General features: G+C 45.9%; 1 protein-coding gene and 1 long non-coding RNA gene across 2 annotated transcripts in view; both read left to right on the plus strand.

Annotated features, from left to right (window-relative positions):
- Nucleotides 1-23,357, plus strand: part of LOC309526198 (uncharacterized protein) — a 29,199-nt gene extending 5,842 nt beyond the window's left edge. The window contains 16 exon segments of the mRNA XM_082212113.1: nucleotides 405-635; nucleotides 1,626-1,648; nucleotides 2,970-3,088; nucleotides 3,820-3,852; nucleotides 4,411-4,440; nucleotides 5,742-5,924; nucleotides 10,312-10,827; nucleotides 13,749-13,804; nucleotides 13,808-14,257; nucleotides 14,747-14,842; nucleotides 15,556-15,786; nucleotides 16,530-16,552; nucleotides 17,493-17,611; nucleotides 18,044-18,076; nucleotides 19,689-19,718; nucleotides 22,305-23,357. Of these exon segments, the coding sequence (XP_082068239.1) occupies nucleotides 405-635; nucleotides 1,626-1,648; nucleotides 2,970-3,088; nucleotides 3,820-3,852; nucleotides 4,411-4,440; nucleotides 5,742-5,924; nucleotides 10,312-10,827; nucleotides 13,749-13,804; nucleotides 13,808-14,257; nucleotides 14,747-14,842; nucleotides 15,556-15,786; nucleotides 16,530-16,552; nucleotides 17,493-17,611; nucleotides 18,044-18,076; nucleotides 19,689-19,718; nucleotides 22,305-22,822 (2,691 nt within the window). The 3' untranslated portion in view covers nucleotides 22,823-23,357.
- Nucleotides 6,183-10,025, plus strand: LOC309525399. Its single transcript, XR_014216226.1, has 2 exons — nucleotides 6,183-6,700; nucleotides 7,142-10,025. It is a non-coding gene; the product is annotated as an uncharacterized lncRNA (long non-coding RNA).
- Nucleotides 23,358-24,247: the final 890 nt, after the last annotated feature.

A 24,247-nucleotide genomic window follows, 5' to 3' on the forward strand; every position in this document is an offset into this window, starting at 1 on the left:
TTAGAATGTTGGATTATTTTGATTGTTGTTAGCCGCCCTGAGCCCAACTTCAGCTGGGGAGGGCGGGGTATAAATAAAATTTATTATTATTTATTATTATTATCTTAGAACCTTGATTATACCGAATATGAAATGATGCAGGGAACCTCCATGTCCAGAAAAATGTTCCGTGTTTTAGGGCTGTTGCTTCCCACAAAATGGAAGGCAACAGAAATGGAGACGGCAAATAGAATGTGTTCATCTCTGCCTCCCCTGCTTCTTCAGCCACTGGACGTTTATTTCATGTCTATGAAAAGTCATTGAAAGTGCACTTCCTGCGGAGATCTCATAATTTCCCTCCTGATGTCATGAAGACTGGCCGTATTTCATATTCTGGTCTCTTCTTTTCCTCCTGCTTCTTGCAGAAATTAACAGAAACCGGGAGGCAGAAGACAGTGGAGAAGTTCAGACAACTGCAGCAGTTTCTCAAAGAACAAGAAAAACACCATCTGGATCATATAGAAGAGGTGGAGAAGGAGATTGCAAGGAAAAGGAATGAGCAGCTGGCCAGGCTCTCCAGGGAACTCGCCCATCTTGAAAAGGTGGTCCAGGAAATGGAGGAGAAGCGTCTGCAGCCAGCAGACGAACTCCTGCAGGTAAGATGGTGGCAGGAACAGCCCAAGGACAAGTCTGCAGAAATTTATGTGCCTCCTTAATTTATGCAAGTCGTAAAAGAGCTTAGTGGATGGAGTCTCTAGTCCAGTCTCTTATGCACAGGTGCGCCAAGAGACCTGGGATGTTTTCCTTACCTTAATGCAAACTAGAGATTCTTCTGCGGAGTTGATGGAACCAGGTGTTGTTTTTTCCTCCTTGCTAATAGTTTGTCTCCTAATGCCTTCCAGTTTGTCAGTGCTGTCTTCATGCCCCGTAGTGGGCTTCCCAGAAGCTACTTTGGCCACCTCAGAGCAGGCGTCAGCAAACTTTCAGCAGGGGGCCAGTCCGCTGTCCCTCAGACCTTGTGGGGGGCCGGACTATATTTTGAAAAAAAAAAATAATGAACGAATTCCTATGCCCCACAAATAACCCAGAGATGCATTTTAAATAAAAGGACACATTCTACTCATGTAAAAACATGACCCGGAGATGCATTTTAAATAAAAGGACACATGTAAAAACTTGCTGATTCCTGGACCGTCCGCAGGCCGGATTTAGAAGGTGATTGGGCCGCATCCAGCCCCCGGGCCTTAGTTTGCCTACCCATGCCTCAGAGCTTACCAAATGTAAAATGAATCAAAACAGATGTGAGCTCCAGCATTGAGCACACTTTCTTTTGACATCCCAAGGGGGTGGGAAATTCCACTGAGCCCACACTTAAAGGTGAACTTGCCTCATTTGCTCTTTATACATCAATACACAAACTGAGTCACAACCTTCCATCAACATTTGCACTTCTATGGACTTTCCAAGGCAGCTCTCCAGCCAGGTAATGTGTACAATTCAACCAGTTGCAGAAAGTTGTCTGATTTAGCCGTTCCTACCCCAAACTGACATCAGAGGGCCAGAGTTTTCCTCCATTGCAGGGTCTGAGGGGGTCTTCCTAGTGTGGCCTGTGGTGTGCAGTGATTTCCATTCTCTTTTCCCTATAGGATGTGAGGAGCACCTTGCAGAGGTAAGTGGATCCTGATCATTTCCATTAGCATCGCTCCATAAGACTGGGAAAAGTCACATAAGACTACTGTGGGGGAGATAATAGGATTTCTACCTCTGAAATACACAAGGATCTGTGGGGGTTTAGGGGTCCTGGAGTTTGTTTTCTGTTGTCCCTTGCATAGAGTCCCTTGGAATTGCTCCTCAAACTTCTCCTGGATACGATCACAGGCTATCCTGCTGAGCAGGTCATGAATGACCTCTTGGGAAAATATCTTTCATTTTATTGAAGTTGCATGGAAAATTTCAGAGACTGCCATGATGGGGCCTTTCAGGCAGAGGTGGTTTTCGAATGAAGTACAGTGGTACCTTGGGTTACATACGCTTCAGGTTACAGACTCCGCTAACCCAGAAATAGTACCTCAGGTTAAGAACTTTGCTTCAGGATAAGAACAGAAATCGTTCTCCGGTGGTGCGGCAGCAGCAAGAGGCCCCATTAGCTAAAGTGGTGCTTCAGGTTAAGAACAGTTTCAGGTTAAGAATGGACCTGTGGAACGAATTAAGTACTTAACCCGAGATACCACTGTACTGCCATTTCCCCTGCTAATTTTTGTTTTACTTATTTAAATTGTGTAATGTTGTTTTGTATTGGCCTGGATGGACTTTTGACCAATAACTTGGTTTGCTTGTACATCTGTGGAAGGTCTGCTTCATCCTCTGAGATCATTTGGTTCTAGAGCAGAGGTTATCTACATATCAAAGCAAGGTATCACCAAGCTCAAGAAACAAATGCTTTGAATTTACTCTAAGGGAAAGCTTTTCTCCTCCCACACGAAACAAGGGAAATTTACTGCAGTTGCTCTGCAGTGCTGTCTTGGCCACTTCACCAAGTGTGATATATCCCCAGGCGGGGGGAAATCTCACAAGGAAGAGAGTTAGCGGTGTAGCTTTGTTCCTGATCCTGTAATTTGTAACTCCAATGTGTCACTCCGGTTCAGGAGAGAGGTTATAAGGAACATTTCACGTATATGAACAGCAGCAACCATCTTTTTTTCTCTACACCTTCCCTGGGGACATCTAGAGAAAGATGCTGTGCTGTCAACAGGCACTCAGAGAATTCATGCCCCCTGATATCACATGATAGTGCTTCTTCTTTGAGTAAATATAAGCAGGGAGACTCAGAGGTCTGTGGTTGCTGTTCTGGTCCTGAAATGTCTGGCTTAGTGCAGAAGAAGAATCTTTCCCTGCTGTGCCTCCCTGTCTGCAGCTCTCTTCCTCTCTCTCAATTCCTTTCTGTGGATTTGTGGATTTGAACAGACTCACATTGTGTTTCTTTTCGCCAGGTATGAGAAAAGAGAGACGTTGGTGAATCCACTGGCTTTCCCTCCAGAGCTGAAGGGGAAAATCTCAGAATTCTGTGATATAAACCCTCTCCTGGAGGATGTCATGAAGCAATTCAAAGGTAATGAAAAATGGCACCAAGGGTTTTATATTGGGCATATATTACAGGCAACAACTAATTTACGTGGGACCGTGACCACGTGCATCACCGCAACCCGGAAGTGACCGGAAAAGGGGCAGGGGTCAAGAACGTAACCCCTGTGCAAAACGGTCATTGCCTATAGTCCAAAGCTGTTTTGTATTTTGTTCTCATCACAGACATGGGTACCCCCAGGATACCTTCCTTCTTGGTGGTGCAGCCATTATTTTATTTCCCCCAATCCTTCCTCATCAAATCAAATTTCCAGTCCTTCCTCATCAAACTTCGCTTCTCCTTATGTTTCACAATTTTGGCTTTAATTATTACCCCCATCACTTTACTTGGGGAAAATGTTAAGGCTGCCTCCATCTCCTCTCTGCATCCATTTACAGGATTCCTATTGCTCTGCCTCCCCTCCAGTCCTCCAGTGTAGAGCCCAATTTCAGTGACAAAGTTCAGAGACTAGCAGGATTCATGCTGAATATTTTTGTTCTGCTATTTGTAAGCTTGTGTTATGTTTGCTAAGTTTTGAAGCTTTAGTTATTTCCATAGATTCTTTCTATGGTTTTCTTGTTTACAATAATTTTTTTCTACTAGTTAATCTTTTCCTTAAATTATAATAATGCTACATTATGAAGCATTATTTTTGTATGGAGATTTATTTCAGGTGGAAGAGAGTCGCCCTTACACTTTATATCTTTTTGCTTCCTCAGATGCTCTGGTACTCAGAGAACAGCTTCAAGAAGGTAAATTTCCAGGGAAGGAACAGGAGGGATGGGGGACTGGTGTTTCATGGGTGTTGAACAGTCTGTTCTTAGACTTTGGAACCATCAGCAATAGTGTCAGCATGTCTAAAATTTCTGGCTTTAAATAGCTTTTTCCCACCTGTTTATTTCTGGCAGATGTTCACCTTTTAAAACATGGAAATTGCACTGCCATCCAGTATAGATACCCATTTCATTCATGGATTCTGAATAATTTTATTCTGCCATTTTCCAGTACAGTTTACCATTTTTGATTTTCACATAGAATCAGAATAGTTTAAAGAGTTTTAAAGGTTTCCAGGGGTCATCTAGTCCAGCCTCCTGCAATGCAGGGAATAGCAGCTAGACAAGTTGGCTGTGTGAATTTCTTAGTCATACAGTTTTCTCATTAGTAATTTGTTCTATGATTTGATCTTTTGCTTGAAATAAGGAAAAAAACATATGATAAGTTATGAAGCATTGTTTTGTAATGATTTTTTTAATTTTTATTTTAGATATAGCTGTGTAGGCCTTAAACATTATATCTTTTTGCTTCCTCAGAGGTTCTGTCATTTGGAAAGCCTCAGAAAGGTAAATTTCACATGGAGTCCCAAATTCATGGGGTGGTGGTGGTGTTTCAAGGGGCTGAAAGTTTCTGTGCTGCAGAATTTCAAGCGACCTAGCACTTGAGTCTATCCCTGCTGTTTGAGTTCTTCCTATGTACAACAAAGGCAGGGAAGGTGGACTCAAAGGTGCAGACAGGGTGAGAAGGTGTAGACTAAGGAGGGAAGAGTTATTTCCTTCCTAGAGAGAGTTTGGTTACTTTTCCATGTGATCAAAGCACTTTGCAAGAGCCCTGTTGGGTCAGAAGAAGAGTCCATCTTGCCCAGAATCCTCTTTCCAGCAGGAGCTAAACTGGTGCCACCAGGAAGCCTCCAGTCAGTGCAGAAAGGCAGTGGCTCTCGCCAGTTTCTGACTCCCATCCCCTGTGAAATATACTCAGAGTCGCAAAGTGATTTCATGCTCTTTATTCAGCTCATAGTGGTGAGGAGGAATGAATGAATGTCCCCTCACAGTACCTGCTTTATATACATTATTTACACAATGGGCTGCACATGATTGGCTAATTCCGGAATTCTACTGTAAGCCAATCAGGTTGTGGATTCACTTCAATCTGGAGCAGGATTGGGTGGTTCCTGCCAACCAATCATACTGCTGCATTGTTCTAGGACCAATCAGACTGCTGCATTCTGAATCCTATTGTTCTAGGACTAATCAGACTGCTGCAATTTGGATCCTATTGTTCTCAGTACGTAACACCCTGTCAGGGACTGGACTGATAAGGGCAAGAGGGAAGAGGAGGAGGAATGATGGAGATCACACCCACCCATATCCTGTGTTCCTTTCTGACAGACCGAGAGAAGGGGGGAGAGCCAGAGAGGAGTAAATACTTGATTCCTTCACACAACGAAAGTGAGAATAAGCCTCTCTCACTCTGGAACTCTGCCTGTCAGTTCTGAAAGCAACAGAGCTGAAAGAGGAGGATGCAGGAGAAAGGGGGGGGGGTTAGACTTGACTCCAGGTGAGTAGGGGCTAACAGTGCCAGAATCTCCCAAAAGCAGGAGAAAGAGTAGATTAGAAGAACAGCGTAAAACCAGATGGAGGTGGGGAGGAAAGGTGGAGAGTATCTTGCCTTGGCCGGAAAAGGAATCTAGTCACGTCAACTGACTCTGACAGTGATGGATGACCCAAGGAAACTTGGACTGCTGAAACTCTATAATTGCTGAATAAATCTGAAAGTAATAAAACTATCAGCATGCTATGTCGTGTGTGGGAGAGACATATTGCACTAAACGCGACAGCTTGACTCGACTACAATCTCTCTCACACAGAAGGACAGCAGAGAGCGGCAATGGAAGGTCAAGACCCAGCGGGGGCTGGGGCAGCGGAGCCAAGAGACCCCCTGAATGAACTCCAGCAATACAGCTGGCAGCTGGAATCACAATTAGATACATTAGCAGGAGCCCTGGGAGAACAGAGATTGCACCTAGAGGCAGAGAGGACTCTCGGAGCAAGTAAGACGCATGTGGCTAATCCATCGCCATACTCCGGAGAACCTGATGAATATCTAGCTTTTAAAACGGTAGCTTTTTATATTCTAGACTTATACTCGGGAGAATTTGAGACTGATAAGGAGAGAGTCGCTTATCTAATCAGTTTGCTGGAAGGGAACGCTAAATTATGGACTATTCCTCTTATGGCAAGCCAGCACAGCACACTCTCAAACCTGGAGGAGTTTTTGGAAATGATTATTGGACTTAGAATCATAGAATCATAGAATCATAGAGTTGGAAGAGACCACAAGGGCCATCGAGTCCAACCCCCTGCCAACTTCGTTCAGCTTGTTGGTGCAGAAGCTTGGGTGGCAGGCAGACAGTCCGCCTTTGGCCGCTTTGTACCGAGCGGGGTTGAATGGATCTATCTTGGATGAATTGTCGAGAATGGCGCCCCTTGAATCTTTGGATGATTTAGTACGAGCTTCTCTGCAAATTGGCCTGAGACAGGAGCAGAGGGTGTTGGAGAAGAGGGGGCAAGGACGGTCAATGTTTGTGAGAAGCCACATTCCTAGCATGCCAGAAAAGAGAGTTGGCAGTACACCCAGGCAGGAAGATGCCCCTGAACCAATGCAGCTGGGCTCAGCAGGGAGGGTGACTCCTGAAGCTGCATGGATGGATGCAGGCAGACGCTGCAGAGACACTCGCCGTTGCTTTGCATGTGGCAAACCCGGACATTTGGCAAGACAGTGCCCAAGCAAAAAGGCAGGGGGTTCTCTGTCTGGGCCTGTGTAGTAGTTGTTGTTTACTCGTTTAGTTGTGTCCGACTCTTCGTGACCCCCTGGACCAGAGCATGCCAGGCACTCCTGTCTTCCACTGCCTCCCGCAGTTTGGTCAAACTCATGCTGGTAGCTTCGAGAACACTATCCAACCATCTCGTCCTCTGTCATCCCCTTCTTGTGCCCTTCATCTTTCCCAACATCAGGGTCTTTTCCAGGGAGTCTTCTCTTCTCACGAGGTGGCCAAAGTATTGTGGATCTGTCCTTCCAGTGAGCACTCAGGGCTGATTTTCTTCAGAATGGAGAGGTTTGTTCTTCTTGCAGTCCATGGGACTCTCAAGAGTCTTCTCCAGCACCATAATTCAAAAGCATCAATTCTTCGGCGATCAGCCTTCTTTATGGTCCAGCTTTCACTTCCATACATCACTACTAGGCCTGTGTAGAGAGGCCTGTGTAGAGGGAGGACCAAAGCCTAAGGAAGCAGTGGTGGGAAACGAGAAGCCCCAGTCCATTAAAGAGGTTGGCGGCTGGGATGCAAGTCAATAAAAGGGCCTCAGGTTGAAACAGCCATCCCTGGAATTGCGGTGCCAGTGACGCTACAATTCCCGAATGGCCGCAGAGCTCAGGTGCAGGCCCTCATAGACTCGGGCCTCCCTGGGCTTTCTGGACTCGGACTTTGTGGAGCCGCAGAAGGTTGACACACAGCGGCTGGAAGCCCCTCTAGATGTGCAAACCATTGATGGCAGGCTGTTGGTGTTGGGACAAGTTACTTATGCTACACAGCCCATGGGGGTAGAATTGTTGGGCCATAAGGAAACGATGCTGTTCCACATCACAAAGCTGGCCACATACCCTCCAGTTTTGGGAATGAAGTGGCTCACAAAGCACGATCCTGTGATAGCGTGGGGGCAGCGTTTCATAACGTTTGCTTCAGCATACTGCCAAGGGTTCAGTGCCAAAGGAGGTAGGAGCCAAAGGGGCAGAGGTAAGGGGGACACTCGCAGGAGAGTAGAGTTCCATACCCCCGCAGTATAAGGCCTATAGAGACGTGTTCTGTGAAAAGGAGGCAAATAGGCTACCTCTTCACAGGCCTTACAACTACAAGATAGACCGGCTGTCTGGTGCCCAGATGCCCACCAGTTGTCTCATGTCGGAGGCAGAATTGGCCGATTTGAGGGAGTTCCTGAAGAAGAACTTGGAACGCAGGTTTATTAGGCCGTCCCAAACACCTATATATGTGAATAAGAAGGACACCCCAGAATGCAGGCTAATTGTGGACTTTAGAAAGGTCAACAGGATCATGATTTCTAGCTGATACCCCTTGCCCCGAATTGGTGTAGCTTCCAGAGAGGAGAGAGACAGTCTCAAATTACAGCAGGGCGTTGAGGAAGGTAGCAGCTCTGAGAAAGGAGAACAGCAAAGTTATGAAGTGTTGGGAGAAGGGGAAGCAGAGCAGCAAGGTGACACGTCATTGAACAGCATAACCAGCCCCCTTTCTCCCAAAACGCAGCGTTCGTTAAGGGTCCAAGAACAAAGAGCTCAAAGGCAATTGTCCACTGACAGACGCCATAGAAGCAAATGCTGTTGCTAGAGGGGGAAGGGGGAGGAGTTCAGTGGAAGCAACTCTGTTATGGAGGAACAACCAGAATACCTTGTCTTTACTGTGTGGTTTTTTAAAATATATTTTTATTAAATATTTTCTTGGTTTACAGAAGTATGTGCAATCTCTCTCTCTTTTTCAAGTAACATTTTTTACAGATCAGTTTCATTTGTTGAGACATTAGGAAGAAAGGGAGGAAAGAGGTGGAGGGGGAAAAGGTGAGTGGGGTTGGGTGGCAATGTTTCTATTTTACTTAATATATGTGGGGTTTTGTGTCAGCGTCGCTTGTGCGGGCTCTCTGTGATTCACTTATGTTCCTTTGGTGGTGAGAGAGGTTGGGGCTGGCCTAGGGTGTGGTTGTTTGTTTGTGATTGGCTGTGATGATCTTTGTTTTCATGTGTGAGTGGGGTGGGTGGGTGTTTTGGATCAGGTTAGCCATATTGATTTGTATGCTGTTGGTGGATTATTGTCATTGTCTTGTTGGGCTGTGTGATAAAGGGGAGCCATACCAGGGTGAAGACATCTTCTATTTGTTCCCATGTCAGTTTCAGTCTGTTGGTTCATTTTTCTAGTAAGGCTGTTTCCCATACTATTTGGTACCACTGGTCCATGCTTACTCCTGACAGGTCTCTCCAGTGTCTGGTTATGATGCTTCTGGCTGCTGAAAGTATATGGGTTATGAGTTCTTTGTGGTGTAAGTGGACATTATTGTCTTGGAAGATGTTTAGTAGAGCCAATTCTGGGGTGATTTCTAATACTTGCTTAGTTATTTTACATATTTCTCGTATGGCTGTTGTCCAGAATAGTTGGATTTTGGGGCACTCCCACCACATATGGAGGTATGTGCCTGTGGAGGTGCACCCTCTCCAGCATTTTGGTGTGGTTCCTGGGCGTATTAGCGCTAGTTTTCTTGGTGTTAGGTACCACCTCTAGGGGAGTTTCAGAGTGAGTTCTTTTCGTTGGTTTTTACCGTGTCGACTGAATAAATCATACATAATAACTTTCTTGTTTCTTTCCTGCCTCTTAGTGCCAACAGGGTGAGGGGGAGAGAATTCCTCAAGCCTGACACCCCCAAGATTCAGAGGCAGCCTTGTAAATAGAGCCTCCTATAGCCGAATCTTCCCCTGATGTCAGGACTTGGGAATTGTAGATATCTTGGTTCAATCTTATTTTGCGGAACAAACCATTAAATATGTTATTATTATAATTTATTAAATTTGTATGCCACCTTTCATCTGTAGATCTCAGGACCGTTCACAACATTAAAAATAGAAAGATAGAAAATACAGGGTAAAAAACAAGAATAAAAATCAATAACACCCTTCCCCACTCCAAACACATTTAAAAGGGTATCTGATGTTGAGAATTGGATTGGTGGCGAAGTGACACCGTGTGGTGAGAATAGAAACACCAGGGAAATTACATTTGTTCATTTGCTCCTCTTCTCAGAAACAAAGGAATACAATTTTGTCTCCCTCACTGAGAGGGAACCCTTGAGGCGGCATTAGTTCTGCCTCCAGCTGAGGCAGAATTGGGTCCACATTGACACTCTCCCCAGTTCTAACCATATTAAGGGCATTAAAAGGTCCATGACTGTTCTCTGCCCATCTAAACTGGCTGTCCTCATTCGCCATCCCCTGGGAGCCCTAAATAGCCAATTCACACAGAGTGTGTCAGAGGAGGGCAGTTTCCTTCTCTTCTAACCTCTCCCTCTCCTTAGCTGACACAGCAGAGCTGGAAAAATTTTTTGGAGGTTTTTACTCGGAAGATTTGTGAATTGACAGGAAGGTCACAATATAGGAAGTATATTGAATATAAAAATAACAAGGATGGTTTTTATTCGAAGTTTATTCTGATGAGAGTCTGGAAGAAGGAGAGGAGGGTCCCTAACCCTAAATGCAATGCAAATAAGTCCAGTTTTTATGAGAGGGAATCTGGTTCCTGGGCTGTTTCTTGGATCAGGATGTCCGTCTCCTGACTCTCGGCTGATTCTGCCTCTCTTCTCTTTCCCTCATCTTTTCCCCAACAGCAAATGTCACTCTGGATCCTGACACAGCCTATCTCAGGCTCATCCTGTCCGAGGATCGGAAAAGTGTGAGACTGGCAGACAGAAAGCAAGATGTGCCCGACAATCCTGAGAGATTCAACAATTGTACTTCTGTGTTGGGACGTGAGGGATTCACAGCAGGCAGACATTTCTGGGAGGTCACTGTGGGAAGCGAGGGATGGTGGACTGTGGGGGTTGCCAGGAAGTCTGTGAAGAGAAGGAGCTTTCTTCCCTTCAGTCCTGAGGGAGGAATCTGGGCTGTGGAGAAGTCTGAAAGCAACTACTGGGCCTGCACCTCCCCTGATGACCCTCCTCTGTCCCTCAGTGGGGACCTCAAGAGGATCCGAGTGACTCTGGACTATGAAGGGGGACGTGTGTCATTTTTTGACGCTGACTCAGGAGCCGAACTCTACACGTTCTCAGGAGCCTCGTTCTCTGGAGAGACTCTCCTCCCATTCTTTTGTCTGGGTGGAGGTAAAACTCAGCTCAGTATTTCCTGAAGACACTGTATTTGCCTCACAGGCCCCCCAGAAGTTTCTCTCCTGACCAGAATGACTGATATAAAACCAGCATTTCCCTCTCAAGAGCATTTTTTGGCAGCTTTTCTGGGACCCTTTGAGAGGATTCGTTCTAGTCACAATATGCACAAGCAACAAAACAAACAAAGATTGGTTCTTTTCCCTTCCCTTTCCGGGAATTTCCTCTGCAGCGGAGTTTTTGAAGAAAAAGAAACACCTGAACATTCCCAATAAATAATCTTTTCCCCCCAAACCCTCCATCACTCAATTGCTGTTATCTATCTTTATTAAGCATTAGCAATAAATAAAGAAGTAAATGAAAGGAAACAAATATTCATTGGCTAGGAATTGAATGCCACCTGTGTCAGTGAGAGCACCAAATTTTGGAGAGCTCTGGGCGGGATGTGGATTTTGATTGGCCTTTTTTCTTATTTGTGGTAAACAACTAAGAAGAAGATTAAAATTTAAAAAGAAGGAATCCGAAATTTTCTGGGTGAAAATGAGGTGGCCAAATTCACTGAGGACCTTAAATGGTCCAAGGTGGTAGGAACTAGAAGGGATTGATTGTGAGGATATTTCCAAACTGACTAAATGGACATAGAAATATCTAAATGGTAAGTAATGAACTTTGGGGCAAAGGCTTCTAACTTCACTTATAAGGTAATGATGACTGAAGGTGGGAGCTGAGTGGGGAGGAGGCTTATGAAGCCATTCTTTGTGTGCCGCCTCCTCAAGAGGTCCAGATGGTGGCAACACAAGAATAGGCCTTTTCTGCTGTGGCTCCCCAGGGAAGTTCACCTTTCTAACCAGGCCTATGATTGATTTAATTGACATCCTATGCCCTTTTAAGATGTTTACTTCAGATATCCCTTCTCTTGTGGCTGAACTAAAAGGACTCTGGCTCAGCTACAAGATCTCGGAGGAGGAGTCTGGGAGGGCAAGAGTTAACACCCCCCTGCCCTTAAGGAGAGTCCATATGTACATGTTTAATAGTTTAATAAATTGTTCTGTGCACACTTATGTTCAGCAAGATGGGAACATGAGCCCAAATAGTTTCATGTGGCAAGCGAGGGAGCCATATGCATTATGACTCAGGAGCCGAACTCTACACGTTCTCAGGAGCCTCGTTCTCTGGAGAGACCCTCCTCCCTTTATTTCTACTGTGGGGAAATGAAACCCACCTGAAGATCTCCTGAGGAGACTAAATCTGCCTCTCAGGCCCAGCAGGAGTTTCTCTCCAGACCAGAGTGACTGACATAAAAACCATTCACCCGCCAAGAGCAGGTTGGGCAGTTTCCCAAGGGCCCTTTGAGAGGATTCATTCCAGTCAAAATCAGCAGAAATAACAGAACAAAAATGGGTTGCTCTTGCTTTGCATTTTCTTTCCTTTTCCCAGAATTCCCTCTGGAGCGTACTTCTCCCAGAGACATTCACACTTTTAACAGTCCCAATAAATAATCTTTTCCTCACCTTCAATCTTGTTTTCCTTTTGAGATGTCTGATTTGGCAGAGGACGAGACTCTTGATCCCAGGGTTGTGGGTCTGAGCCCCACGTTGGGCAAATGTTTCCTGCACTGCAGGGGGTGGGACTAGATGACCCTCAGGACCCCTTGCAACTCTGCAATTCTAGGAAACCTTCCTCCCCCCACAATATCTTATGCAGCTGTTAAAATGCATGCATTATTGGATTAATGGAAGACTAAAAAATGAACCTCAGATGGGAAGAAAATGAAAAAGAAATTGAGCAGGGCGTCATCTTCAAATGCCCTCTGCAAATACAGCCTCGCCATCTCCACCCGTTGTCAGAAGTAAACCTTCTTGCATTGAGTGGGGCTTCTGCCCAGTTAAATGTGTTTTGAGTGGATGCATTAACGTTCCTTATTTACAGGCTGGATTCTGTCTATCGGGGGCATCAAATGGGGTGTCCTCTGGATAATGCTGGACTCCAGCTCCCCTCTGACCCATCCAGCATGGCCAGGGGTCAGAGAGGATGAGAGTTGCAGTCCGGCAGCTTCTGGAAGGGGCTCCATGGCCTGTGCTGCCCCATACATTTTGCAGGAAACCTTCCCTTTGCTCCTCAGCCCCACCTCAAATATACCCCCACAGTGGCGGAGCAACAAGTTGCAACCCCTGGAGCGGAGAACAGGCTGGGGCGTGGCTTGCGTCCCGGGGTTGCGCAGTGTGCGGCACAGGCCCCGCGCATCCCAGGGGAGCAGCTGTGATGGTACCCTTTCCCTAAATGGTACCTGGAATGGCACACCCCCACCCCCCTTCGTACCCCGGTGCTCCCCCAAGGAGGGTCATTTTGGCAGCAGGTGCATTTGATTTTTCTCCTGGGATACTAAGAGCTAGAACAACACATGCCTGTGGAATTGACCTCTCTGAGAGACTGGTAGGACTCTCTCAAACATCTGGCAGCCTGCTCTCCTTTCCCTGCGTTTTCCACAGGGTGGTGGCACATGATGGAATAAAGACACCTTCCCCCCCACCTGCCTGAGGGCTGCCTCCCCTTCCTCCATCCCCTACATGATGTTGGCCTCGTTTGTGTGTCATTTAGTAGGGAGAAACATAAAACTAACATTAAAGAAATAACATTAGTACAGCGACGGTGAACACAATTATAATATCTCACAGTGGCTGGAAAAGGAAGCAACACAGCAGACTATGCCGGGGTTTTGAGCATCACAGGGTGCAATGCAGGGGGGCAGACAAGTGGGGAGACTTTGCTGATAGCAAATATTCATTCCCTTATTGATACAGAGGAAAAGAAACCTTTGTTCAACTCAAAATTCTTATAACACAATCAAAAAGCATTCGCTGCTCCTTGAGAAAACATTCAGGAACTTCAAAGCACTGGAGACACATTAGTTTTAAAAAATAAAATAAGGAGCACGTGATCAGTGAGTCATTTCCAGGAAGGGAAACTCCCAGTAGCTGAAAACGGAGAAAGTGAAACTTAACTCGGCTTTTGGCGGGAGGGAGCCATGGCTGCTTTTGAGGGTCACATCCAGCGTCTCCGTGATGAAGCCACTTGCTCCATCTGCCTGGATTACTTCAAGGATCCAGTGACCATCCCAGAGTGTGGGCACAACTTCTGCCGATCCTGCCTGATCCAGTGCTGGGGGGAATCGGAGGCAGAGGCTTCCTGCCCTCAGTGCAGAGAAAGAGTCCAGAGAAGGAGCCTCGTCTCCAACAGGCAATTGGCTAATATGGTAGAAATAGCCAAGAATCTCAGCCTTCAGGAGGGAAAGGAGGAAGGAGGGAAAGGAGGAGTCTGTGAGAAGCACCAGGAGCCCCTGAAACTCTTTTGTAAGGAGGATGAAGCCCCCATTTGTGTAGTTTGTGACAAATCAAAGGAGCACAAACATCACGAGGTGATTCCTCTGGAGGAGGCTTTTGAGGAATACAAGGTAGGAGATCCCTGGATCTTGAGGGGGAGAAATAGCTGTGGATTCTACTTGGGAGGTTTTCTTTTTACTTCTCAGGTCCAAAGTAGGCATGGCATGGATTGGTGGTTGTTTATTATGTAAAAAGCAGCCCATGGGAAGCCTGAGGGCTCCTGGCATGGCTGGGATGATGGAGTTGAAGTCTTTCTCTCTGCCAGGGGGACAAAGGGAGCTCCCTTGATATTCCTGAGTAGCATCTGCAAAGACTAGGTAGAAGTCTGTAAGCAAGGGGTGACCTAACTGGGTCCCTGAGCCCCACAGGGCTGGCACAGAAAAAAGGTAGCTGGTCCAGGGAGCCTTGGACCCAAAAAGGTTGAAAACCTCTGGACTTTTATTTCCTCGAATAAACTACTCTGCTATTATAGCAAGACCACTGGGCGCAAGAAGCCAGCATACTATTCACCTCCTCTCTGTGTGTCTCAATCAGACCTTATTTTTTCCTTTTCTCTTTAGGGAGAGATCTGTCGCCGCCTGGAGATTCTGAGGAAAGAGAGAGAGGAAATTCTGGCCCATCAAGCAGCCCTGGACAAGGAATGCAAAGACCTCCTGGTAAGTGTCTCTATTCTTACTAAAAATAAAAAAGTGTTTCCATTCTTACTAAAAATAAAAAAATGCCTTCCAGTAGCACCTTAAAGACCAACTAAGTTAGTTCTTGGTATGAGCTTTCGTGTGCATGCACACTTCTTCAGATACACTTCTTCAGATTTCGTGTGCATGCACACTTCTGTGTATCTGAAGAAGTGTGCATGCACACGAAAGCTCATACCAAGAACTAACTTAGTTGGTCTTTAAGGTGCTACTGGAAGGCATTTTTTTATTTTCACTATGGCAGACCAACACAGCTACCTATCTGTAACTCTATTCTTACTAGTTACAGATAGTGAGGGAAGAAGCACTTGAAGAGTCGAGTCAGGACTGAGGAGGGATGGGGAAATCTGCCCATTTCAACTTCTCCCCATTTCTCCTTTTTCCATATCAGTCTGTTTATTAACTCTGGTTATGCCATGCCCCAAAGCATGCAGGGAACATCCATGGCTAGAAAAAATGCTCCTTCCTTTAGGCTGTATCCCTCTGCAAAACAGAAGTCAACAGAAAGTCAATGAAGAGGGCTGCCCCTCAAAATAAAGGTTTACTTCTTTAGCCACTGGAGGTTTAAAGTCTATGAAAAATCAAGTGTCCTCCCTGTGGAATTCTCACTATTCTCTTCCTGATGTTTTGAAGGCTGATCACCTTCCACACTCAGACCTCCTCTTTTCTTGCAGAAATTAACAGAAACGGAGAGGCTGAAGACTGTGGAGAAGTTCAGAGAACTGCGCCACTTCCTGGAAGAACAAGAAAAACGTCTGCTGACTCAGGTGGAAGAGGTGGAGAAGGAGATTGCAGGGAGAAGGGATGAGCAGCTGGCCAGACTCTCCAGGAAACTCTCCTCTCTTGAGAGGATCATCCAGGAGATGGAGGAGAAGAGTCAGCAGCCAGCGAGTGAACTCCTGCAGGTAAGATGGTGGCAGGAACAGCCCAAGGCCCCAGGAAAAGGCTGCCTCCAATCCTTCATGTGTCTCTTTCATGTATGCAAGGAGTGCAGGGGCTGAGATGATGGAGCCTCTAGTCAGGTTGTAACGGACAGGAAGACCCAAGAGACCTGGGATGCTTAACTCACCTGAATGCAGACTAAAGGCAAAACCACTTGGACTCATGTTTTCTGGGCACAGGAAAGAGAGAAGTGTGGGTGAGCCCAAAGAAACACTGAGCTGTTTTTTTACCCCTTTGGAGGCATTTTATGCTGCAGGTGCTTTTCTAATTTCCAGGTGGAAAATAGAATTTGAAATTTGGGGACTGGGCCCGTGCCCTGGCAGGATTATCCTGTAGGATTACGTTTGTCTGAATTGCACAATGCAAACTGGATTAAAGTTATTATAATCTAAGACTAGAGATGGTGTGAATTGTCTCTTGAACCCACAAATGTGAAATTTTCCTAAAATGCTGGTGGGTTTCATAAGGATTTTAAACAAAAATGGCAAACTGATGTGGAAATGTGGAGATCTTGAAATCAGAACAGTTAATAATTTCAGACTGGAAAAATAAAAGCTGTGAGAAACCAAAACTGGCTGATTCCGCCATCCCTACCCAAAACCTTGGCATGTGCCAGGCAGACTGACATCTGAGGGCCAGGGTCTGAGGGGGTCTTCCCAGTGTGGCCTGTGGTGTGCAGTGAATTCCCTTCTCTTTTCCCCTCTAGGATGTGAGAAGGACCTTGCAGAGGTAAGTGGATCTGGCTCATTTCCATTAGCATCACTCTTTGAAGCTGAGATGCAAGAACCTCAGACATGGCCCTCCAGGGGCTGCAGGGGGGAGACTGTGGGACTCACTCCCTGCAGCACCTCACAGGTAAAAGTAGAGCCCCCTCTTCTGAACTTGTAGCCCCCAATTCTCCCTCCAAGGATCAAGGTCAACTGCCTCCTCCCTCCCTCCCCACATCCCTTCACAAAGGGATGGGGGCTCTTTTCTTTCTCTTGCACTTTCTGTTCATGGACTTTTTGATAATTGCAAACATCTTAAGAGAAAGTGCCAAAGATACTTGTGAAGAGCTTAGGATATACAAATAGATTTCAATGTCCAGCTAGAAGCCCCCCAACTCTGGTAACAGCCCCTTTGAGGCACAGAGGGAGGGAAAGTCTGTTGGTCTAGAATAGGTGGGTTCTTTTTCTTGGGAGCGTTTCCAGCATGAGAGGATGAAGGTGGTCTTGAGTGGGGGGTGAAAGTCTGGTTGTTTCCTGCCTCTGGAGGGAGAGTCCCTTCCTGGGTGAGAGAGGGGGTGAAGGGAGGGTGGAGGTTGTTTTCCTTGACCACTTGGCAGCTTTGGACATCACTCACATCCTCTGGAGAAGCTAAGGGAGGGAGGGATTGCAGGCATTCCACCTCAGGGGTTTGGTTCTTCCGTCCTGGGACCTTCCCAGAAAGTTGTTAGGGGGCAGCGTCATTGGAAGCCCTCCAGTGGTGTCGCTTAGGGTTACATCTTGTCCCTTGTGCTGTTTAGCATCCTTACGAAGCCACTGACAGCCGTCCTCAGGGGTTTTGGACTGAGGTCTCATCTGTGGTGAAAATAAACCTGTTGGGGAAAAAATTCCACTTTGTTCATTTTATTGAGATCTCCTGCAATAATTAGGGAGATGGGGCCATTCATTGTTTTTCTTTTCACCAGGTATGAGAAAAGAGAGAGTCCAGAGAAGCCACTGGCTTTCCCTCCAGAACTGAGGAACAGGATCTTGGAATCCTGTGATCTAAATCACCTTGTGGAGGATACAATGAAACAATGGAAAGGTAATGAATAATGGCTCCCAGGATTTTACACTGGGAATTCTGATACTTCTTCAGAACTGGACATGCCAAGCTCTTATTGCATGGAATTGAGTAACCCCAGGATCCCTTCCTTCTTGGTGCTCCAGCCTTCATTTCCTTTCCCCCCCAGAATGGCCCATGTATATTGTGATGCTGGATCCTGTAAAGAAATCCTGAACCAGAGTGTAGAGCAAAGTCAAGATTTTTTCCTCCCATGTGCATGTTATATGGAACCTCCTTTTCCTTTTGGTTCCTTACCAGTCTACACAATCTGGGGTTGTCCTTTTGGAGGTTCTCCTCCACTAAATGGAGTCAATTTAAGGATGCCACGTTATGAAGTGTTACTTTTGTATGGAGATTTATTTCAGGTGGAAGAGTGTTGCCCTTACACTTTATATCTTTTTGCTTCCTCAGTTGCTGTGTTATACAGAAAACAGCTTCAGAAAGGTAAATTTCCAGGGGAGGAACAATTTCACAGGAGGGATGGGGACTGATATTTCATGGGTGTTGAACCGTCTGCTCTGCAGACTTTGGGACCCCCATCAATGGCGTCACTCTGGGTAACAGTCCTCTACTGGCGTTTGGGTTCTTTGTCGGTCCCATAAATGAACTAGGAAGGGTTTGAAGGCTTGGACCTGGGGCAGAGCTTGTCCCTGAGAAGAACCTGCACACCAGTCTGAGTTCCTTTCCTGCCTATAGACTATTATCCTGGTTTTTTATTTTATAGATTTTGCTTTCTTTCATAAAATGTATATACTGCTTTGTGGTAGGAAAAAGCCTCAGAGCCTTACGATATCTTACAAAAGCCCTTAAGGAGGATCCTGCAGAGTCAGTTCAATGTCCATCTTGTCGAATTCTCATGTATAAGGAATCTCCCTTGCATTTTTTTATCCCTCAAAAAATTCTGGAGAGGTTCTTTTGGGGCTTCTCTTGATTTGCTTGGATTTCCCCCTCGTGAAGTGTGTTAAAAGGGGTGCCCGCAAGCACCCAGTCCCTCCTCCACCTCCTGCCCAGGCTGGTCTCCCAGCAGCAGAGCCAAGGCCTGGGCCGCCTCTTCCTCAGAGTTTCAACCTCACCAGCCCCATTTCTCGTGCTTCAGCCATCCCCATCTCCTCAGAGTTCCCACAGTTCTTAAGAGATCAGCCCCATTCCATGTGGGAGGACTTCCCATTGCACGAGACCCTTGGAAGTATAGGGTAAAGCTCTGCCAATTCTTCCTCTGCAATTTGGTTTGTCAGCATACTTGGAAATTCCAGTTTCAACAGCTTTTCCCCACCAGTTTACTTGGGGCAGATGTTAAACCTTTCTTCATCCATCCACTTCAGACCCTGTTATGTACTGAGTTGAATAGGATCCAAATTGCAGCAGTCTGATTGGTCCTAGAACAATAGAATTCAGAATGCAGCAGTCTGATTGGTCCAAGAACAATGCAGCAGTATGATTGGTTGGCAGGAACCACCCAATCATACTCCAGATACAAGTGAATCTACAACCTGATTGGCTTACAGTAGAATTCCAGAATTAACCAATCATGTGCAGCCCATTGTGTAAATAATGTATATAAAGCAGATACTTTGAGGGGACTTTGATTCATTCCTCCTCACCACTATGAGCTGAATAAAGAGCATGAAATCACTTTGTGACTCTGAGTATATTTCAGACCCCCATTTCATTTGTGGATTTTGAATGATTGTATTCCCCCATTTTCTAGTAAGGTTTACCATTTCTGATTTTCCCATGAAATTATGGAATAACAGAGTTTGAAAGGATCCCAAGGATTATCTAGTCCAATCCCCTTAAATGCAGGAATTGCAACTAAACACGTTAGTTGTTTTAATTCCTTAGGCCTAGTGATATTACATTCTCAAGAATAATCTTTTGGAGAATATTTAACATCACTACTTAGTCCTACAGTTGTCATCTTTGCATGATTTAACCTTTTGCTTGAAATAAGGAAACATCAGATGCTATGATATGGTGATGTTTTGTAAAAAATATTTTTGTTTCGTTTTTAGCTACTGCATTGTAGCCTGTTAAGCCTGTCTTTTTGCTTCCTCAGATGTTCTATCATTCAGAAATCTTCAGAGAGGTAAATTTCACATGGAGACCCCAATTCACAGGATGGGAGGGACTAGTGTTTCATGGGGGTCAAGAGTCTCTTGAGAACCAGTGTGGTGTAGTGGTTAAGAGCAGTGGACTCGTAATCTGGGGACCCGGGTTCGCTTCCCCGCTCCTCCACATGCAGCTGCTGGGTGACCTTGGGCCAGTCACACTTCTCTGAAGTCTCTCAGCCCCACTCACCTCACAGAGTGTTTGTTGTGGGGGAGGAAGGGAAAGGAGAATGTTAGCCGCTTTGAGACTCCTTCGGGTAATGATAAAGCGGGATAACAAATCCAAACTCTTCTTCTTCTGTACAGCTTGACTCTAGCCCCTGCTGTTTGTATCACAAAGGCAGAGAGGGTGGACTTGAAGATGCAAAAGGGGGGGGGGACTGCCCAGAAGGATTCATTCCCGCCTAGAGAGAGTTGGGTTGCTTTTGCATGTGACCTTTTTCAGGACTGGTTGCTTCATGTCCTCTTTTTCTCAGACAGGTCCTCTACTTTCATGATTAAAATTTCTCTCCTGGGCGGATTTTTAAAATTTTAAAATTTGGCAAAATGTTTCAAGTTGTTTGGTTTGGTTTACAGTAACCCATGAAAAAAATTCTAGTGCATTAGACTCATATATAAGCAGTGGCGTAGCGTGGGGGGTGCAGGGGGGGCCGGCCGCACCGGGTGCAACATCTGGGGGTTAGGGGGCGCAAATCCACGGGTTAGGGGGCGCAAATTACTTGCCTTGCCCTGGGTGCTGACAACCCACGCTATGCCACTGTATATAAGGCACCCAGCTAAGCTAGCCTAGAGCAGAGAATCGCAACAGAGCAGCATCTTAAGCTAGCCACATCCTGTATAAAACGCTTTTGTTGTGGCTGAACTAAAAGGACGCTGGCTCAGCTACAAGATCTTGGAGAAGCAGTCTGGGAGGGCGAGAGTTAACACCCCCCTGCCCTTAAGGAGAGTCCATATGTACATGTTTAACAGTTTAATAAATTGTTCTGTGCACACTTGCGTTCACAAAGATGTGAATACGAGCCCAAATACTTTCTGTTGTGATGTGGGGTTTGTGATTTCAGCTCTCTTGATATAACATGCTGGAGACAGTTCTCTAGTAACACTTCTTTATTAAAGCAACAAGACTAAAGACTGGGGAGAGGAATGCTCCATTTATAGGGACAGGGAACTAGCAAGAAAGGATACATTTTGGAGGGAACAATATCAGGCAATCACAGTCCTGCCTTTTGGAGGGAACCAATAAGACAGAGGATCCAAATACAGCAGCTTAAATGAACCAATAGTAGCTGTACCCTCTGGAACCAAAAGGCAGTTACAGTACTTTACCCTAATGCAAATACAGACAATAATAATACAGATATAAAATCCTTTGACTCAATACACAACACTTTCATGTGGCAAGTGAGCGAGCAATTTGTATTGTTATTATTATTATTATTATTATTATTATTATTATTATTATTATTCTTTGGTTGTTGAAAGTTAAGAACATTGCTACTAGCAGTATATCACAGCTTTGAAAGCCTACAAAGAGTAGGGGTATTTAAAATGAGTGTTGTCATAGTGACCCATGGTTAAGAGTAGAAGTTGGCAAATGTGTCCTCCTTTTTGCTCTTCAAAATAACAGCAGCTCTACACTTGCCTGTCATGACTGTCCAAGCCCCTAACTGGTAATCCTTTTGAGTTATTCCCCTTTTCCCCCAGGGAACTAGTCTTATGGTGTATGTTAAATCCAAAAGAGAAGCATGGAATAAGCAGTCCTTTGTAAAATTGCCCTGCCACCTGCCTCCTCTTCCCTGGCGGCAAGGCCTAAACTTCCAAGATGGTGGGGAGGAAGGAAAGGAGAGATCAAGTGGGTGAGAGAGATGGAGAGCAGGAATAAACAGGCTCCCCACTTAACACAATTTTCACTTTTTCACTTGTGGGGGGCACGAGGGCCCAGAACGTGATCCCCACGAAAGTGAGGGGAGGCCTATATGTGGTTTTATGTTGTATTTTTATGCTGTGAACCACCCTGAGACCTATGAATGAAAGGCAGTATCCAAATATTAATAATAATAATAATAATAATAATAATAATAATAATTGTTGTTATTATTATTATTATTTATTATTACAGGGGGGTCCTCATCCCCCACCCCAACCCAGAGGTCCCCAAAGGCAAATTCCCACAGAGATTGTCAGAGGAAAGCAGCTTCTCTCCTCTCCTGCCTCCTCCAATTCTCCTCTCTTTCCCCTTAGATAACACAGAAGAGATGAGTAAAAGGGTTCCTGGGTGGTTTTTCCTCTTATAAAATGCCTGGGTTGAGAGGAGGGCAGGAATAATACACATCGGACATAAGAAAGTGAAGGGAACTGATTTAAAAACCATCAAGGAAGATATTTATTCTGATGAGAGTCTGCAAGGAGGAGTCTCAGTCTAGCATGCGATGCAAAGAAATCCCTTTGATCTGAAAGGGAATCTGGGGTTTGGGGGTGTTTTTTATTTATTTATCAAGGTGTCCGTTTCCGTCTCTCAGCTGACTCTGCTTAATCTTCTCTTTCCCTCATCTTCTCCCCAACAGCAAATGTCACTCTGGATCCAGACACAGCCCATCCTGAACTCATCCTGTCCATGGATGGGAAAAGCGTGAGATTGGGAGACAAACGTCAAGCGCTGCCTGATAATCCTGAGAGATTCAGTGACTGGTCTTGTGTGTTGGGACGTGAGGGATTCACAGCAGGCAGACATTTCTGGGAAATAACTGTGGGAAGTGGGGAATATTGGGCTCTGGGGGTTGCCAGGAAGTCTGTGGAGAGAAAGGGCCTATTCTCCTTCAGTCCTGGGGGAGGGATCTGGGCTGTGGAGAAGTCGGGAGATGACTACTGGGCCTTCACCTCCCCTGATTACTCTCCTCTGTCCCTGAGTGAGGAGCCCAGGAGGATCCGGGTGACTCTGGACTATGAAGGGGGACGTGTGTCTCTTTCTGACGCTGACTCAGGAGCTGAACTCTACACGTTCTCAGGAGCCTCGTTCTCTGGAGAGACCCTCCTCCCTTTCTTTTGCCAGTGGAGAAATGAAACCCACCTCAAGATCTCCTGAGGAGACTAAATCTGCCTCTCAGGCCCAGCATTTTCCTTCCTTTCCCCAGAATTCCCTCTTCAGCTTCTTAAAGAGACAGTCACATTTTCAGGAGTCCTAATAATTTTTCTCACCTTCAATCTTCTTTTCTATTTGAGATGTCTGATTTGGCAGAGGACGAGACTCTTAATCCTAGGGTTGTGGGTCTGAGCCCCACGTTGGGCAAATGTTTCCTGCACTGCAGTGGCTGGGACTAGATGACCCTCAGGGTCCCTCACAACTCTGCAATTATTGGAAACCTTCCTCCCCCCACAATATCTTATGCAGCTATGAAAATGCATAAATTATTGGATTTATAGATGACTAAAAAATGAACTCCTTCACCCACGTCAGGCAGGATAGCTTCTTGCTCTGGAGACCTCAGACGGGAAGAAAAATAAAAAGGAATTGAACAGGGCATCATCTTCAAATGCCCTCTGCAAATACAGCCTCGCCATCCCCACACGTTGTCAGAAGTAAACCTTCTTGCATTGAGTGGGGCTTCTGCTCAGTTAAATGTGTTTTGAGTGGATGCATTAACGTTCCTTATTCACAGGCTGGATTCTGTCTATTGGGGGCATCAAATGGGGTGTCCTCTGGATAATGCTGGACTCCAGCTCCCCTCTGACCCATCCAGGTTATGAACAGTATCAGGTCAAGAACGGACCTCCACAACGAATTAAGTTCTTAACCCGAGGTACCACTGTATCTAGGAAAAGCTTTTCCCACAGTGGAAGCAATTGTGCGCTTTCTGCTCAGTACGGATCCTCCAATGCAACTGAACCTCTTCTCACACTCGGGAAACTATGGTTTCTCTTCCATGAGCCGCTCTGATGGTGCACCCAGATCTCTCGCTGGGGAAAGGGCTTCTCGCCCTCAGACCCTTCGCACAGTTCCTCTCCCATGCACATTCTCTGGTGTTCAGCCAGGGTGGATCCTCCCCAGAAGCTCTCCCCACACACGGGACATTCGTAAGGGTGCTCTTTGCCATTCAGCCTCCCCAGCCCCAAACTCTGCTAGTCGTTCCTCCCATGATTTGAGGAGAAGGGCTTTCTGCTCCAAAGTGCATTGGGCTTCCACTAAAGGGAACTGGACTTCTGGGAGATGGCTGTATACCTTTGTTTCCTGGTGTCCATTGGACTCATGCTTTTGATGTGGAATCTCAGCTAACAAAGGAAGGTTCCTCAGGGATATTCCCTCTGGCACAGCTTCCCTGGGTGGAAATTCTCCACCTTGATCTCTCTCCTTTTACCTGCAGGTGATGGTGAAACTGAAAAGATTTTTTAAACATGTGTGTGGGAAACCCAAAAGCAGGACCTGGGAACAAGATCCCCTCCACTTCTAGAGTCTCCAGCAACCGCTATTCAGGAGGATTCCTGCTTCCAACCACGGAGGCAGGGCATATAA

Source organism: Podarcis vaucheri, assembly GCF_965113315.1.
Source record: "Podarcis vaucheri genome assembly, chromosome: 2".
Taxonomy (NCBI): Eukaryota; Metazoa; Chordata; class Lepidosauria; order Squamata; family Lacertidae; genus Podarcis; species Podarcis vaucheri.